The sequence below is a fragment of the Nycticebus coucang genome, chromosome 20 (genome assembly GCF_027406575.1).
Source record: "Nycticebus coucang isolate mNycCou1 chromosome 20, mNycCou1.pri, whole genome shotgun sequence".
Taxonomy (NCBI): domain Eukaryota; kingdom Metazoa; phylum Chordata; class Mammalia; order Primates; family Lorisidae; genus Nycticebus; species Nycticebus coucang.
The window spans coordinates 60844713-60863608 of record NC_069799.1 but is presented as its reverse complement, the minus strand read 5'-3'; the positions used below and the strand labels follow the sequence as shown (position 1 = coordinate 60863608).

Genomic DNA, 18896 nt, shown 5'->3' with positions numbered 1-18896 from the left:
CCCTGCTGTGCACCTGGTGGACAACTGTGCCCCAGCCTGGCACTCGCCTCGAGCCCTCCCCCCCAGCCCGAATATCCTCCCAGGCTTCCCCACTCACGGGTGCGGCCAGGTCCCCCATGCTCACTGCCACACCCCGGGGGTCACGGAGCAGCCCTAAGATAGAGCAGAACTGCTAATCTCTCAACTGCTCTTTGGGAGGAAGGAGAAAACTCACATCTTGGTCAACAATGTGAGTTAATGAAGCAGGAAAGAGTGGGCGCAGGTTGTCATTGTATGAGATGGGGTAAGTGGCGGGCATGACTAGCAGTTTTCTTAACCTCTGAAAACTTGAAGTCCTAAGACCCAAACCCACTGAACAGATCCCATCTCTGCCCAGGGGACCCCAGAGAAATCTTAAAATACTGAGTTCCCGCTATGGTGGGAAGGGAGGTCAGACACGCCTCATCATATCTCCCTCCCTTTTGGGGTTTAGACACAACTGAGCAGCATTAATATTGGAAAAGAGATTTTAAGACTGACAGACTCTTTGTGACCCATGATACCAAATTACAAACAGAACCAAACGCTGTGCCAAGAAAGGGGTCAGTTGCACCCCGACACTTAAAGAAAAAACCATGTTCTCACTGCCATGAGGTTTTTCTTTTTCTCTAACAGCTAAACAAGCACCGGCCTCGAGATAAGCAATATTAAAGCAACTTGCAGCTCAGTTTCACTGCCAGACACTGTCCCCCACCACCTTGTCCCACCAGCCAGAATTACAGCTTCGATAGGACTTCCTCCCAAAAAGAAAACACTAACCGTGGACGGGTCTGGAAGCTGTGCACTCGAGCGCCTCTGTGTGCCGAAAAGGCCTTTGGACTTTAGGGACTAATTGTAACTCATTTAAGTCTTAAATCTCCTCCCCAAGGTGAACATGGGTAATATGTTACACGTGTGTTAGGACTGCGCCGTGAATAGTCACACTCCTCCCACAACCTGTTGAATATGTATGCAGGCCCCAATCCCTCCTCTTCCCAGGGGTGGGTCTCAGGTCTTTGCACCCCCCAGCTTGTGCAAGTGGCCACTCTGCAGGCGGGAGCCCTTGAGAAGAAACAAAGCTCTCTTCCAAATGCATAAATTGTAACAACCTAAGTGCCCACCAATCCAGGAATGGATTAACAAACTGTGGTATATGTACACCATGGAATACTATTCAACCACTAAAAAGGAGACTTTACATCTTTTGTGTTGACCTGGATGGAGTTGAAACATATTCTTCTTAGAAGAGCATCACAGGAATAGAGAAACAAGAATCCAACGTACTCAATTCTTCTGTGAGGACAACTGATGACCGTACATGGTGGGGGTGGGGGTGGGGGATGGGGGAGCGGAGAGAGGGAAGGATGGAGGGGAATCCTTGGGGGGGTCATGGTGTGTGACACACCTCTTGGAGGTGGGACATAGTTATAAGAAGGATTTTACCTGACAAATGCAATCAGTATGACCTGGTTCTCTGTACTCTCAATGAATCCTCAACAATAAAAATAAATAGATAAAAATAAAAGAAGGAAAAAGATTTAAAAAAAAAAACCAAATGCATAAACTGTGTGGTTTTTAAGTTTTCATCTCTAAAACTGAGATGGTCATAGTGCTGTTGTGCAGATCAAATGGGACAAGAGTCAGACACGTTTCGTCTCCCCGGCCCCTTACTAGCACAGTCTCCATCCGGTTGTTTAGCCCAATGGCCCCCAAACCTTCTTCTCTCCCACACCACATTGCCCCAAGGCAAAGCTTCTTGGTTCTGTCTCTAAAACGTCCCCGTGATTTGCTTACGGTCCTCAGTGGCTCCCGTCTTTCTCAGGTTAGAGCCAAGCCCTTCCAGAGACCTCACGACCTAGCACTCTGCCCTGGCCTAGGGATCTCTGTGCTCTCTGCCCCCATCAGCCTCCCGGTCCTTCCTCATGTCTCAGACCCCATGAGCCCCAGAAAGGACGTACTTGCTATTTTCTGCCCGCCAGCACCATTCTCCGAATGTCTGGATGACTCCCTCCTTCTAGTCTACTCTCAACGGCAAACTTCTCAGGGAGGTTGGAGCCCTCCAAAGGCCAGCGGGCTGATCTGAACATTCTGTGACCCCACGGGCATGACCAATGGCTTGTGCAACCGACCTCCACAAAATCCCCAGGACAAGGCAGGGGCGGGGGAGTGGGAAGCTGAGGGCAGAGACCAGCCTTAATTGATAGCTTAATTAAGGAATTGGGTGGGTTATAATTTCCACCCTACAGCTTGGTTAAGCTAAATTTCATCATGTCCCCTTCCCATGAATCACACACACAGCAGGACGCATGGAGTGGGTATCCCCTGCCCACAAACTATTGCTGATGGAGTTTGGCCTCTTTGCAGGCAGAAGGGGAAGCAGACAGATGTGTCAAGGAGGAAATGTCCTCAGGCACGTCCCCCACTTGCCACAAGCTGCTCCAGGAAGTCCCCAAAATCAGCGAGACCCCCTCTCCTCTCAAGAGCTCCCTGAGTCACCTTCTGAATGTGACAGGCGGCACCTCCAAGAACCAGACACGTGCTTGCTGTGACGTGCACCAAGTCTGTGGAGACACTGGGACAAAGACAGACAACCCCCGCTTTACCTCTGCCAGCTCCGCAAAGGAAACTAAGTTGTGCACCCACAGCCCTCCGGCCAAGAGTGCACGGGTGACGCTGGGGCTGGAACCACAGGAATCCAACTTCTTCCTGACTGCTCTCCTGGGAAGCCTGGCCTTGAGCCTGTCCTTCACTGTGTGGGCTCTAGAAGAGCAACGTCAACTGCTTATAAGAAACCGAGAATCTCCAAACAAATCACAGACCTACAAGATTGGAACATGCATTTGAGTAAGATCCCTGAGTGACTGGCACATACATTAAAGTTTTAGAAATCAGTAAGCTGGATAACAGGTGAGTAATCTAAATGAACCCTTTCCTTAAAGAGTCTGTGTAACCTGAAACTCTGAGAAGAGTCTTAGGAAAAACCTAGGCCACCATACAAGGATAAGTGACATTTGATGCCCTTATTTAAATATAAACAAGATGTTGGGGTATGCGGGAGAAGTGGCAACAGGCGGTGAGTCCCAGGTGTGGGGGAGCACCTCCTTTCCAAGGAGGCCCTGGGGCCCCAGACAGCAGACATAGGAGGCTCCCAGCATAAGTCACAGGCAGCCCTGACAGCCAGGCTGAGTGAGGGGTCAGGGATGGCCGGGAGCCACCAAAGGTTTGTAAGCTGGAAAAATGACATAATCCAAATTGGGTTTCCAGGGTGAGATTTGAGACAGATTGAGTAGAAAGTTATTGCAATGATCCAATCCGAGTGTTACTGGAGGCTTCAACTAGAGTATTGTTTTGTTTTTTAATTAGGACTGTAGTAAACAAAATTTAACTTTATTCTGAGGGACACTTACTGCGACAGAGTAGACGGCCAATAACCTTACACTGGATGAACAATTGTGACTTGGGGACATCGTCACATGAAGTTTCATTGAGCTATTTTCTCCTATGGTAACTGGACCAAAATATTGTATCTTGAATACTCATGACTGGGTTTGCTGGTGAGCTGGTTTTACGGTAACTGGCCTTCTTGCCTCTCTCCCAGGCTGTGGGCAAGACGCTGCTTCCCTCCTTTTGGGATTTCAACCTGCTTTGGAATGGAGTCATCGTCAGACCTTCACCTCTAACATGCCAAGCGAAAACTGGCAGTCTCGGGGATCCTATTTTTGACTGGAGGGACAGGAACATGGGTGTGGCTGAAATGTCCCAAACGGCCCCCCGACAGCACAGCCTGGCAGCTCTGCCACCCTGCGGTGGGACCCTGGTCTGCTCTGGCCAATTCTTTGTCCTCGGGTGAAGCTGCCAGGTGCTTGGATTCTGGACGCTTCCCATCAGCACACTTCATCTTAAAGAACGCTGGCCGTTACCCACTGTCTGTTTCAGTTAAGCTCTTGTTTCCTATTCGGCTCTCTGCTTATCTCAGACCCACTCGTAGATTGCAGGGAATTTTTAAACACACATTGCACAGTTCTCTTTTCAGGACTCTGATTAAACTCACACACTCCATCTGGTGTTACAAAAGCTGTTTCAAGCCTAGATTCCTTCTCTGAGGTTATTTCCAAAAACTGATTCATTAATCAATAGTTACGGTTTCTTTGCTAGTTTCCAGGACTTCTAATATGATTGATTCTGGGCAGAAGTTTAGCATCTGGTTTGGCTAAGAATTTGATTTTCTATAAACCACATAACCTAATCGTATTGTCTAGCATTGAGACAAATGCCATTGGTTCAGGGGCCCCAGACGCCAATGTGGACAGGTGCTGACCCAGGGGTCTTCCCACTTTGCGATGAGAGGGGGGGAAAGTACAGACAGAGGATTTTTTAAAAGGGTAAACATGTTCAATATAAAGGACTGTTTATTCTTTCTTTTGTGTTTATTTTTAATATTTTTAAATAAACATTTGACAAAATAAAAATGGACACCTCTGTTAACCACACCCCAAATCTTGAAGAACATTTTAACTGATCCATGAAATCCCAGAGAATAGGCTGTCCTGGGACCTCAGATATCTAAGGATTTTTTAAAAAGATGGGACAAGCTGGACTGAAAGCCTCCACCACCTCCTTTCTGGTATCAGTAAACACTTTCCCATTGTTTCTTATCAGAGTTGGCCAGAGACGGAAGGTTCCCTTCCCAGATACGCTTTTAAAAAGAAAGATTGAAGCCCAACATGGATTTATTCAGCAGGGAGAGAACAGGAGGTATCTGATCGGAGACACCCTTCGTGCCATGAGGTCTTCACATCTGAGTTATCTGCCTTGAGAAATTATTATTTTTGCGTGTTGAGCTTCTGCTCACTGGGCATCACTGACCTTCAGCCTCAGTGTGAGAATAGCACAGCTCCCTTCATCCTGGCCATGCCAGCCTGGCCACCAGTGGTTGCTTCTCGTGTCCCTGGGCCTCCAGGACTCCTAGATTCTGATTGCCTGCTGGTTTTCAGGGCTGCCCCGAGTAACCCCTGGGAGTTTTCTTGTCCTCTCCCACCCCCCCAGCTGAAAGAAATGTAACAGGAAGGACGTCTCAGGAGGGGCAACGGCAGCTACGGACCTCACTAAGGACCAGCCCAAAGTGCTGCTGATGCTGGTTTTGGTTAATGCCTGAACTGGTGGGAGCAAACGGTCTGCTTCGCCCCATCTGTTCCCCTAGCTGGGACGTGTCCTCTTCCCCCTACCCCCACCCCCGTGTCAGGGGCCACTGCCCCTGCTGTCTCCCTGCTCTCCTTCAGTGTGGCTGCTTCTCACAGCCCAGTGCCTGACCCTCTCTTCTAAAATCATCTTCTCTGTCCTAGAAGGCCTCACCTTCCTGCAAACAAGTCTTGTGGAAATCCTGCAGACAGCCCTGCAGAGCCTCACCCGGGCTGTGAACTCTGACACCATGATGCCTTGAGGCCCAGCTGAGGCAAAGCCACAGCAGGGAAGCCAGCTAAGGACAGAATGAATCCTGCAATAAATAAGACAGATCTTTCCATGGTGGTACTTATAAAGCTATACAACTACCCACATATTTTTATTTATTTATTTATTTATTTATTTAGAGACAGAGTCTCACTTTGTTGCCCCTTGATAGAGTGCTGTGGCATCAGAGCTCACAGCAACCTCAAACTCTTGGGCTCAAGTAATTCTCTTGCCTCAGTCTCCCAAGTAGCTGGGACTACTGGTGCCTGCCACAATGCCCAGCTATTGTTTTAGAGGCAGGGTCTCGCTCTTGCTCAGGCTGGTCTTGAACTCGTGAGCTCAAGCGACCCACTCACCTTGGCCTCCCAGAGTGCTGGGATTATAGGCATGAGCCATACGCCCAGCCTACCCACGTATTTTAAAGAGTGAACAGTTTCCTTCCATTGGGGTATACCGCAATTCAAGATATCCTCCACTGAGGGTCATCCAGGTTATTTCCAATTTTTCTCTACTATAAAGAATGGTGGATGCAACACCCTTTTACATCTATCTTTTTTCACTTGAACTTCATAGAAGTAGTATTGCTAGACCAAAGAATATAACAGAGATTCTGATACCACAAGAGTGGTACATTTTTGAAATACAATTTTCCTCTGCCTAGCAGGGCATGAACAATATTCTTTTTGCTAATGGTCTTTGCCAATCATGTTTCAATTTCAATTTCTCTAATTACTGGGAATGTGAGACTTGTTTAATAACTTTGCACTTCTTAATCTGTGTTACTGTCTTTCACTACTCAGGTATTTCATTTGGGGGCACTTTACAAGTTTAAAGGGAAGAAAACCTCTTTCCATGTGAATGACATTAGCCCCATCCCTATGCAAACATTTATAGTCATGCTTTAACTGTACTGACACCTGTTGGGGCCCTGCAGCATATGTGAATGACATTAGTCCCTTCCCTATGCAAACATTTACACTCGTGCTTTAACTGTACTGACACCTGTTCGGACCCTGCAGCACATGTACATCATCTCAATGAGTCCTCAGAACAGCCGTGCAGGGGCACCCATTTTCCCTATTTATTCTATTCATGACTCTGAGGTCTGGCAAAGTCAGTAGAAAAGCTGAGACTTGTCTCCTAGTTTGTTTTCAAAACCTGTGTTCTTTCCAGACCATTAGAACCTCTGAGTAGAAATCCCCTAATATGATTTTAAGGTGGTTTCCTGATGGTAGCATAAGACAACTTAGAGGAAGAAAGAAACACACATGGAGAAAGTGACGTCTCCTTTCTTTCTCTCTGGGTTGAAGCACTTTGCCGTGAGCAGAGGCAGGTCATTCACGGTTTTTCATCAGGGGGGTGTTGAAAGCCCTCCGATGCCTTGCAGTGCATTCCTATACAATTGTGTGATGCGCAACCACTTAGGTTCTAAGTATTAGACTATTGAATTATAAAATGTTGGGCTGTATCAGTACTTAACTTACAAAGCAAGAGCAAAGCTAACCCCCTCCCATCCCCAGTCTGGTTTAATTGGTCTGCGGTGGGCCTAGGTGTCAGAATTTTTGCAAAGTCCCCACTGACTCTTCTGTGAGAATGTGTTGCAACCCACTGTCCTTAATCATTTCCACTGTCCCAACTCTCATGCCTCAACATTTTACAGAGAAGGAAAGTGAGGCCCAGAGAGGGAACACGATGTACCGAGGTCGTATTGCTAACGAGTGGCAAACTCAGACTACAGCGCAGATCTGACGGCCCCACATCCCCTGGACCCAACTGACAAGTGTACAGGGCTGTCGTGGCTGTTCCTCAAAGGTAACCTGCTAAATGGCAGTACCCCTGGGTGCAGACATGGTCGGTAAGTAAACCTGCCTTTAGGTCTGTGACTTGAGCTGTCAGTAGCAACAGCTGTGACTGCTCTCTCTGCCCCCATGGTGGCTGCTTCTCCCATTGTCCAAGTCTAGCCATATGTCTTCTCATGAGAGTCATCTGTGGGCTTGTGGTCATTACCAGAGGCACTCGCAGCTCTGGGGCAGGTAACCAGAGCTACCATCTGCTTTGCCAAATTGTCCCCCTCTGAGAGCAGGGGCCGCTCACCAGCTCACCACTGTATTATCTTCATAGGCTGTGTCTCACACACACACACACCCCACTGAGACAAAAAGAGGCAAAGAGGCCTAGGGCAGGGCACTCTCTCCTTGGGTCTTGGGAGCAGAACCACTTTCAAAGTCCTCCTTCCAACCTCCAGAGTGAACAAAGCAGGAAACCACGTCCACAGGGGGCCGGTCCCGCTCAAATTCACACCATGAAGCTGTGGCAGAGCTTATTAACTCATTCCAGACAGACTTAGCATTTTGGGAGCCACTGTTCACATTTCACTGACAGAGAAGTTAACTTCTTCTTCTCCACATATTCTATTTCTTTTTCTTTCTTTTTTTTCTAACATTTTCTCCCCTGCTGTAGGTTATTTACTCTGCTGATCATTTCCTTTGTTGTGCAGAAACCTTTCCATTTAACCAAGTCCCATTCATCTATTTTGTTGTTGTTGTATTTCCTCTTGGGGTCTTAGTCCTAAATTCTTTGCCTGGGCTAATGTCCAAAATGGTTTTCCTATATTCTCTTTTAGAATTTTTGTGGTTTCAGGTCTTACATTTAAGTGTCTAACCTACCTTGAGGCAGGGACACACGCCTTCTATTTCTGCACCACACCTCCTCTCCGAGTACCACACACAGCAGCAAGATTTAAATGACCGCTCTACAAAGTCAGGGATGTCCACAAGCAGTACACAGAACTTTCTGATGCTTCTTCACATTCAGTTCATGCTGATTTTCCTCTAAATAACAAGTCTGGATTGCAGAAAGTTTACTATTAATAACTGGTTTTTACACTTATGAATACATGAAGTAACAGGCTCGAATAAAACCAAAGGATCACTCCCAGGGGTACTTGTGATTTCTGAAGTCACTCTCACTTCTAAGGAGCATCATTTCCCCATGTAAATACACTCCTGCTCCCTAACACTCCTATCTGATCACTGCCTCCCCCATCTCACCCAAACATTTCAAGAGCCACATCACTTTCCACATGTATCCTTGACCACCACCAGGATCTGACTGTGGCCCTGGGGATGACAGTAGGTGACATCAAAGAGCAGCTAACTGGCAACTCCAGATGGACTTCCGGCCTCCCCACCCAGCCTTTGTGCTGCCTCTTACACCAATAACTGGTGCTTCCTCTTGGCACCCTGTGCCACCAACCACAGCACAGCTCCTCTCCTGTGTCTCAGGTCAGAGCTGCCTCTGCACGTCTGCCCTTCCTCTTGGACTCAGTGTCACCAAGACTCTATGACCTAGCACTTGGAGCAAGTGATATGCATCATACTCCAAGTCATGGAGCAGTGACGCTGTGCTGAACACTCCAAACAGGTTAACCCACTTAACCTCACAACTCTACAAAATAAAAACTATAATCTTCACTCTTTGGACGAGGAAATGGATCAGGATAGAAGGTCCACAAGGACAAGGGCTTTGTTTTCCCATTCCTTTATAACTTCAACAGCACCTAGCACAGTGGCCGGTCATGAATGCAAAGTGCCCGTCTGTGTGACATGAATCCTGGGCATGCAAAGGCTGTGCAGTCTGTGACTGTCCCCACCAAGTCCTTCATGGGTTCCCCTGCCCCTATGTCTCTTAAATGATATTTCACAGCTGAGCAAAGTGACGCCCAGAGAGGGGCCATGACTTGCCCAAAGTCACACCTCTAATGAAAGGCAAACTCAGAGAACAGTTCTGATCTGATCTCTTGTCCACTCTACCAATATGACAGATGTACAGGGACATCATTGTTTTTTCAAAAATAACTCCACTGAACAGTAGCACCCATGGGTGCAGACATGACTGACAACCTGAGTTGTGTACGTCAGTCTTTCTCCATCCTCAGCTTGCTCATCTTCTCCCCAGACAAGTCTCTCTTGCGGCTTCACCCCTGCACGCTGGAGAGTCCCCAGGCTCTCTCTGAAATAGCCAGCTGCCTGTCCATAACACCACCTGTCAATCTCCTGGAATTCCACATGTCAAAACACTAGTCATTTTGCCACTAAACCTCACCCAGCTCCTTCTGAACTAAAAAAAAATAGCCCCACTCCCAAGAGAATAAAGTAGGAATAATTTTAACCAGCGAGGTACAAGGCATATTCTGAAACCATGAAACCTTGCTGAGAGAAATTAAAGAAGGTCAAAAAATATATAGAGACCTTCTACATTTATAGATTGGATGATTAAATATTGTTAAGTTCACAATTCTTCCTGAATTGATCTATAGATTTAAACAATCCTAATCAAAATCATAGTAGGCTGTTTTTGCAGATGTTGACAAGCAGATCTTAAAATTTATATAGAAATGAAAAGGACCAAAAAGCACCAAAACAATTTGAAAAAGAATGAAGATACAGAATGTATACCTTCCAGTTCCAAAACTTAGAATTCTTACATCTGTGTTCAATTTTTGACAGAGGTACGGTGGGGGAAAGCACAGTCTTTCTAACACATGGTGCTGACAGTGTAGGATATCTATAGGAATTCAGATCCTTACCTCACACCGTATGTCAAAATTCAAAGTGACTCCAAGACCTAAATTTAAGAGCTAAAACTATACAACTTCCAGAATAAAATAGAGGAGAAAATGTTTGTGACCTGAGTTGACATACAGTTACCAAAAGCAAAATCCATACAAGAAAAACTAGTAAGTTGGATTCCATTAAAATTAAACACAAGTCCATATCAAAAGACACCATTAAATAATTGAAAAAACAAATCACAGATTGGGAGAAAAGACTTGCAAATTGAGTATAATAAGAAAACAATGTAATTAAAAGGTGAGCAGAAACTTCAAATATATGTTTTATCCGAGAAGGAATACAAATGGTCCATAAGCACTTGGAAAGATGTTCAACATCATTAGCTACCAGAGAAATGTAAGTCAAGGTCACGAGAAGGTACCAGTTCACATCCACTAGGACGGCTATCATTACAAAGAAATCGGAGGACATGGACAAATCAGAACCTTTCTGTACTGCTGGTGGCAATGTAAAATGGTACAGCTTCTTTCAAAAACAGTCTGACGGTTTCTTAAAAAAGTTAAACATAGGTCCACAGAAAGACTTGTACATGAATGATCATGGCAGCAGGTGAAAGCAATCTACATGTCTATTATCAGCTGGTGAAAGTGAATAAGCAACAGGCAACACAGCCATACAATAGAATACTATTCAGCAACATAAAGGATACCAATTACCAAAAGATGCTACAACACTAAGAATCACAAAAATATTGCTAAGTGAGAGAAGCCAGGTGCAAAAGACCACATACTGTCTGATTCCATTTTCGTGAAATGTTCCCAAATCTGAAGGGCAGAAAGTGGGTCAGTGGTTGCCTGAGGCTGGGAGTGGGAATGGGGAATGGGGTTAATTGCAAACGGGAATAAGAAATCTTTTTCTGGTTGATAGAAATGTTCTAAAATTGCTTGTGAGAGCTGCACAATTCTTTCAACTTACAAAAAAAATCATCTCAGTATGAACTTAAGTTGCATAAATTTAATGGTAGGTAAATGATACCTGCTTAAACTGTTTGGGGGAGAGGGAAGCCCAGGCTGTGGACTCAGACTGCTTGGATTCAAGTCCTGGTTCTGCTACTGACCCAGCCATATCGCTCAGGCCAATTAATACTTCGGGCCTTAGTTTCCTCATCTGTAAACTGGGAATTCTAAAAGATACATCACAGAGTTAGTATGAGAATTAAATGAGTTAATATGAATAAAATGCCCAGCCCTGTGCCAGACAGACACACACAGTTAGCATCCAGTAATATTAGCTAGCTTTGTCATTAGCATTACCAGGATTACATTCAACCAATGGTTAAGTCTTGCCAATTTTACTTAGTAATTCATTCTCAAATAAATCACCTTTTTTGGGCGGTGCCGGTGGCTCAGTGGGTAGGCCTCAGCCCCATACACCAAGGGCGGCAGGTTTGAAACCGGCCCTGGCCAAACTGCAACAACCAACAAATAAAATAAAATAAAATAAAATAAAATAACCAGGTGCTGTGGTGGGCACCTATAGTCCCAGCTACTCGGGAGGCTGAGGCAAGAGAATCGCCTAAGCGCAGGAGTTGGAGGTTGCTGTGAGCTGTGACACCATAGCACTCTACCAAGGGCGATAAAGTAAGACTCTATCTCTTAAAAAAAAAAAAAATCACGTTTTTAAAAAAACTTCTCCCCTGGTCTTAAAAGCTCTGCACCACCTTTTAGATAAAACACTTGCCATAGCCTCCTGTCTTCCTTTCTCCAAGGTTACTTCCTGCCATCTATCTGGCCTCCCTGGCAGGCAGGGTCCATGCAGGAAACACTGTATCACTGTGGCAAAGCCTGCCTGCAGGATCAGGTTGAATTGCGCTCCTAGATCAGGTCCCTGTGAACCTTTCTCCCCTCTTCCCCTACCCTACACCCACATCAGCTCACTCATTTCCTCCCACACACTCTGCAGCAGCTCTTGCTTCCGTTCCCTCTGCAGAAGTGGCCCACTCTCATCTACCTACTACACAGATGCTTCCTGGGCAGCTAGGGCAGCACCCTGCCCAGGTTTCCCTGGCCTCTGGAGCTGGGCTCACTGTTGCCTGTCTGTACTGCAGGCACAGACCTACCACGTTTATGTCTCCAGCACAGAAGGGAGATGTATGATTACAACACACACTCCCATCCTGAAGCATGAAGCCAGCACAGTCCTCCCCAAGGCATTGTAGGTGCTCAATAAAATGCTGGCTGATCAAATGAAGGACCAGCCTCTCAGGATTTCCCCAGCTCCTTGTGTGTCAAAAATGCTCTCAGGCTTCCAAACAACAGGTGCTTTTTAAGCATGTTGCTTAAAGGAAAATGAGAGGCAGAAGTTGTCTAGGAAAATGGAAATCTTAGTGAGGTGCTCCCTTCTTCAAAGGAAGTGTGAGAGAAAGTGCAGGGTCACAACACCTCTGTGTCAGGCCACCTCTAGCGTCTATGACTGTCAGCAGGGGGTCAAAATTTACAGAGATGACCGGTAATGTTAACTTTCCCAGAGGACATTTTCCTAACTTTCCTGACATCAGAACTGCTAAACTCTGAAACTCCTGTTCTATTAGGAATGTCTGAGATTATCTCATAGTAGGAACATAAGACAATCAACTTTTGGAGGATTTTTTAAAAACAGCTTAATGACTGAACTTTATTAGAGGGAGAGACAGAATTATTGAATGCCTGGGTTCCATCCCAGATATTCTGTTAAGTGGTCTGGTGTGGGACCCATGCAGAAAAAAATTCTACAAGTCCACTAGATAATTCTAAAGAATTCTAAAGAATACTAGATAATTCTAAATGCCCCAGCAAAGGTCAAGATCTCCTTTTACGAAATCCTAAATTAGTTCCTTTATTTACCAATTTTCTCATCTATAAAATGGTGTCAATGACACTTAGATTTATGGATAAATTTAACATCTTTCTAAAAAGAAAAATGCATAAATAAATGTGAATCATTCTACTATGCTCAATACCTTGGGTTATCTTACAAGTAAAGTGTGGCTTGTTAAATCTACCAGGTCAATAAGCATTAATGTCCACATAAGATACAGACATTTAAAATCCATTAGAGAAGAATTTAAAACAAAATCACAAGAAAAAAATAAAATAAAATAAATCTCTAAACCATAATCTTAATAACCCACAATCAAGTGTATGTGAAAATCAAGGTGTGATTCCAAAAGATAACTGAGAATAATCCCAAATCCATTACATAAAGCCGCAGGTGCTCTGAATAAAACTCTGATTTGTAGACACAGCGTGTTTGTCTCTAAACATGAAACAGAGACGAAGAGGGACTTCGGGACAGGGCTGGCCAGGTACTGGTTTTGCGCTTGCATCATAACGGGACCCAAGGGAGCTGTAAAGTGACTAGAACCACGAAAGTCAACTTTAAAGTTACACTGAATATGACAAAACTCAGTATTAGAATCTTCTTCAAATGGAAAAAGTTACAGCAATCGCACTCTGTGAACATCTATTTTTCCTCTGCCAAAACCTTTGACTGAGTTTCTTTTCATTCTTTCAAGAAACATACTTTGATATTTGAATTTATATGTATGTATCTCCCAGTTTTAAAACGTTTTCCATTTTAAAAAGAATCCCATTAAAAAACACAACTGAGGGCGGCGCCTGTGGCTCAGTGGGTAAAGGCGCCAGCCCCATATACCGAGGGTGGCGGGTTCAAACCCGGCCCCAGCTGAACTGCAACCAAAAAATAGCCAGGCGTTGTGGCGGGCGCCTGTAGTCCCAGCTACTCGGGAGGCTGAGGCAAGAGAATCGCTGAAGCCCAGGAGTTGGAGGTTGCTGTGAGCTGTGTGATGCCACAGCACTCTACCGAGGGCTATAAAGTGAGACTCTGTCTCTACCAAAAAAAAAAAAAAAAAAACACAACTGAAAGAGTTAAAGTTTTAAAACTCTTAGAAACTCTGAGTCTACTCTAACTTCCCAAACTAAATATTAATGAATAAAAACTACAGCAAAGTGCTTCTTCTGTCAGGCAAGACTGCCATGAAGAGAGGACTTAATTTTGGCAAAATACTCAAACCACACACATGTAGTTGTAGAGTAAAACTGGCCTCTACACTACGAAAAGCCTTACCAAATAGGTTTCTCATAAATATATTTTGACCCACTTTACCAATGTTATTTTATCTGTTATCATTGTTTCATTAGCTTTTATTAAAAAATAAATTTGAAAGAGTAAAACTGTATGGTGGCAAAATAATTTTGAATTAAATTTTCCTACTTAAAAACTAACACAGACAGCTAAATTTTGTTATAGGGACGACTAGAATTAATATCTGCTATTAACAATGCATATTAAATAAAACAAAGGAAAGGTGATGTAGCTGTAAATGCTATCTTATTGGAAATTAATAAAGCAGGTAACACAGACTTGTGATATGAAGTAACGTAGAGAACAGCAGGCCACACACACTCAGTTAGAAGAGGCTCAGCCTCAGACGCATCAGGGATGCACCACTTCTGCCATATGAAAAAAATGCACATAAAAGACACAAAACAAAATACAATTACTTTTAGCATGTTAAAAATAATTACATCAAAAAATGTATACAGGTAAAAAATGTCATAGATGACATAAGAAAATAGTGCTTGTGTGTATATATATATTTTGCATATATATATAAATCTACAGTATTTACGTTGATACATATTTTGGAGCAGCTCTGATACTGCTATAATAAACTAAATTGTACAGCTTGTATATTATAAGTCACAGAATCATGGTTCAAAAATTAGAATTAATGTCCTCAGCTACATTTTTATACACATTTATTTCTCAGCTTCCACATGATCTAAATCAAGAGCCTGGTAATTCTACCAGGATTCTGTTTGAGCTTCAGTGTAGTGTTCACTTTAATACACTGCGTTTGTTTGCCATTTAATAACATCATTACCAAGTTGATTAAAATGACATTAGACTCATTATATACATAAAAAATATTGTCACATTCACTAGCTAAACAAATGTTACTTTCCTTGTAATAGACACATTTTTTGTACCTTGAAAGCTTAACGCCCCAACTTACAACAGGAAGAACCACCAATGTTAGGTTTTCTACTTTCTAGCATTCAAACATGAGCAAAGTAATGTTGAGCAGGCTCCCCAGTTAAACATCAAGTCATACTTTCTAGGAGTACCCAAAACTTCATCAGTGTTTTGGTAGTGTAGTGTAATGGAATATTTTAAAAGATAATACTAATTTTATTTTTTTACCATGAACCTGAATTATTTTCAAAAAAATTTTTTCTACATGTAATTTTTTACATGGATAATTTAATGGCCCGATTAAGAACAGTAAAATCCACTGACTACTCTCTCTAAAGCAAGCCAGGAGAGGACCATGCACCTGACCACCCGGGAGCAGAGCTGAGCAGGGTCAGAGTCTACAGCCCGGGTGAGCCCTCGGCGTGGCCATGGTGCAGCTTCTCAGGCAGCCCCAGAAGAGCGAGCCCAACCCTGCCTCTGCATCTGGCGGGGACCAGCCTGAGCTCCACGGCAGTCAGACCAGAACGGAGGACACAAGAGCACTGGACTGGTCTGGTAAACAGACACGAGGAGCCCTACACCTCCGGCCATAAGATTACTTTGAAGCACCATTAAGCCGGTAGCTTTTCTCTCCAATGTATTTCATTTTTAGATTCAAAGAAAATGGCAGCAACTGCAGGAGAACAGGAGCGTTCTGTGAGATGCTGAGTAAATAGAGTCAGGGAAAGTCTTTAGTCAGTTTAGGCCCTAGGTTAAAAATGTGAGAGCAAATAAAACTGGACTAAAGGACACATTAAGGAAAAAAAATAACATATTACGTGGACTGGAAAAAAAAAAGGTAGTTTTAAAAAAAATTTTCTTTAGTTCTGTGTTCAACTGTGTGCGCACAGGTGCCTGTGACAGACATTAAAAGACATTTACACTACACATAGCCTTAAAAATATCTATTCTAGAGATTTTCAGTACTTTGTAACATTAGTCAAAATAGATTGGGCCAACAGAGTACAAATGTCCAGGTTTCGGAGAAAGATGTAAATGGAGCTGAGTAATAAATAACTGTTGTGCGCGCATCCCTAAATGCTATTGCTATGTTTCAGGGTAAACTCTTTTTAACAGGGTCAGTGATGATGTAATTTAAATGGATGAAGACATTTCCATATTATCCTTACCACTGACCAACACCAGGGTTGTGCGAGTGTTTACAATAGTAGAAAATACTGCTTTGGCAATTGCAGACATAGCAATGTAGGTTCCGTGTGGTTTCAATTCTCACAGCAACACTGACTCCTGAATAGCGAGCCCGTCTCGGTTTCTGTAGTGGTAGACTGGAGGGGGGGGCCCTGAATACTGATACCCAGGACTGGCCCCTTCCACGGCCAGGGAAGGTCTATAGCGCACCGGGCCGTCCACGGAGACGGCCGGCAGGCCGTGGTCCTGAAAGGGGACGTGCTGGAAGGCCGCGTATCTGGGCACGTGGCCGCGGCCAGCGTCTGGAGTCCGGGACGGCCCGTGCACCTCCGGTCTGCACGTGTAACTAACTTCTGGCCACTTTCTGGTATCTGGCAAGTAATCCACTGGAGGAAAGATGAGTTGCCCGTTCTTTGGTGACCCTGAATTGCCTGAATATCCCCCAGCACCAAGATCAACAGGAAGGACTTCTATTCGACTAGACGGCAGGACAAGAGGTGCCGGGCGGCCGTACGACTTCTCTGGAGAAACGTCCACCGAAAGCGAGGAGGAGCCATAAGGCCTCCAGGAAGGGTGCCCGTGAGCCCCGGGGCTAAGCTGGGGGGACGCGAAGCCGCTGCCAGGCGCGGGGAAGCGCTGGGGGGACCCTCCGCGGGGAACAGCGGCGCTGCCGTAGGGGGCGCTGCCGTGGGCGGGCGGGCGCGGGCCTCGGGCCTCCCCGTCCAGCGGGGCTGGGCGCCGGGCGGGCCCCGGGGGCTGCACTTTGAAGGTGAACCTGTTGGGCACTCGGAGAGGGCTGGGGCTCGGCTCGGCCAGCCTCCTGGGGCTGCTGGGGTACACTACGCTCCTCGGGCTCTGAGAGTAGGCCCTGTCCAGCGCCTCCTCCACGAGCGTGCCGCCGTCAGCATCCTGGCTGGGCACGCCGTCGCCAGGGACGTTGTCGTACTGCGAGGCGGTGGAGCCCCGCTTCCCGTCCGCGTCTGGGGCCTGCGCGGACGGCCGCGCAGGGGGCACCAGAGCATCCGCGGGGCCCTGGCCGGCGGCAGAGAGCGCGGGGCGGCCCCTGCCCTCCGCGTACCGGGCAGCTCTGTCCATGGTCGATTCCGACGGCTTATTCCACTTGGGCACGAACTCCCTCCGGACGATGGAAGTGGCGTTGCTGTTTTGGTTAGCAGCTGCATGATTAGACGCCCTGGAATGGTCCTGTGCACCTGACGGAGGTTTCCTTTGAAGATCTGCCTCTTCCTTGAGCTTTTTGCTCTCCTCCTCCACCGACTTCCTTCTGGGCTGCCTCACTCGCTCCGGGGTCCCGGCCCTGCTTTGGGGGTTAGGGGACTGCTCCTCCTTCTTAGGCGACGCTCCGCTCTCTCTCCGGCCACCCACGTGGGGACTCGGCCTGCCCACGCTTCTCTGTCCATTGCTCAGGTGACTGACGCCACTATGATGGAATTCAGGTGGAAGCTGCCCTAACGGTTTCTTTGGATATTCATCCTCTTTACCTAAAGAGAAAGAAATTCGTAAGTAAAATAAACGAGGAAATAGTATCCAATTTGAGATGCATTTTTAATAATTACATATTTTGCATGTGTGCATGGACATTCATACACTTTCATACTACAGAATTTTAGTAGTTGATGGAATTATCCATCTCTTAAAGCTGGACACTGGAACACATCCAAAACTCAAAAGCTGCCAGGTGCTGCCGCTCATGCCTGTAATCCCAACATTCTTGGGAGGCCAAGGTGGGTGGATCCCCTGAGCTGATAGGTTCCAGACCAGCCTGAGGCACAGCAAGATCTCCAGTCCAGACCTGTCTCTAAAAAATAGTGGACATTGTGGCAGGTGCCTGCGGTCTAAGCTACATGGGAGGCTGAGGCAGGAGGATAGCCTGAGCCCAGGAGTTTGAGGTTGCTGTGGGCTGTGACACCATGGCACTCTACCAAGGGTGACAAAGTGAGGCTCTGTCTCAAAAAAACCCAGAACAAAACAAAAAAACCCTCAAAATCTTACTAAGTAATGGGTGGGTGGGGATATTGTGTAAATCTACGGGTAAGTTTCATTCATTTGTGTAACACATGACTCTTATTTTGTTAAGAGGTATTATTTATTGCAGGCTTTTTAAAGAATGCAAAGCTGATAATATTCTCATTTCTATTCCTACCTAATGCAATCCTGCAGGGCACCAGTTCAGCATCTTAACATTTTTGGAATAACTTTTACATTTGTTTCTCTAAAATGACACCTCATTTTATGTTCTGGATAAAGGAGGACATTCTTGTCATACAAATGTCTAAGACATTTGCTAAAATACAAAGTAATTTCTCTGAATTTTCTGTATGCCCTTTGGTCAGACTGTGTTTGTTTTCCTCCTGCCTCAACTACAGTGGTTTCGAAATTCTGGTAAAACTTTTCCTGTCAACTTCAAGCAGACTTGCCAAATTTAGACATCAACTTGTAACTGTGGTTTCAAAGTTATCCCCGAATAGATTCTTATTCTTAAGAATTCTTAAGTGCCTCCCACAGCATAATTTCCCCTGAAAAGATAAAACATACTCTGTATCTGAAACTTAACATTCTAAAATGATCCTACTTTCAATGCAAAAAAGAATTAGAAAAATAAAGAAAAATCAT

General features: G+C 45.3%; 1 protein-coding gene across 3 annotated transcripts in view; it reads right to left on the bottom strand.

Annotated features, from left to right (window-relative positions):
- Positions 1 to 14597: 14597 nt before the first annotated feature.
- USP6NL (USP6 N-terminal like) overlaps positions 14598 to 18896 on the bottom strand; it is a 176790-nt gene continuing 172491 nt past the window's right edge. For all 3 annotated transcript variants that reach the window (XM_053572719.1, XM_053572718.1, XM_053572720.1), the window contains exon 15: positions 14598 to 17764. In XM_053572719.1, the coding sequence (XP_053428694.1) occupies positions 16347 to 17764 (1418 nt within the window). In that variant the 3' untranslated portion in view covers positions 14598 to 16346. The remainder of the gene's footprint in view (positions 17765 to 18896) is intronic.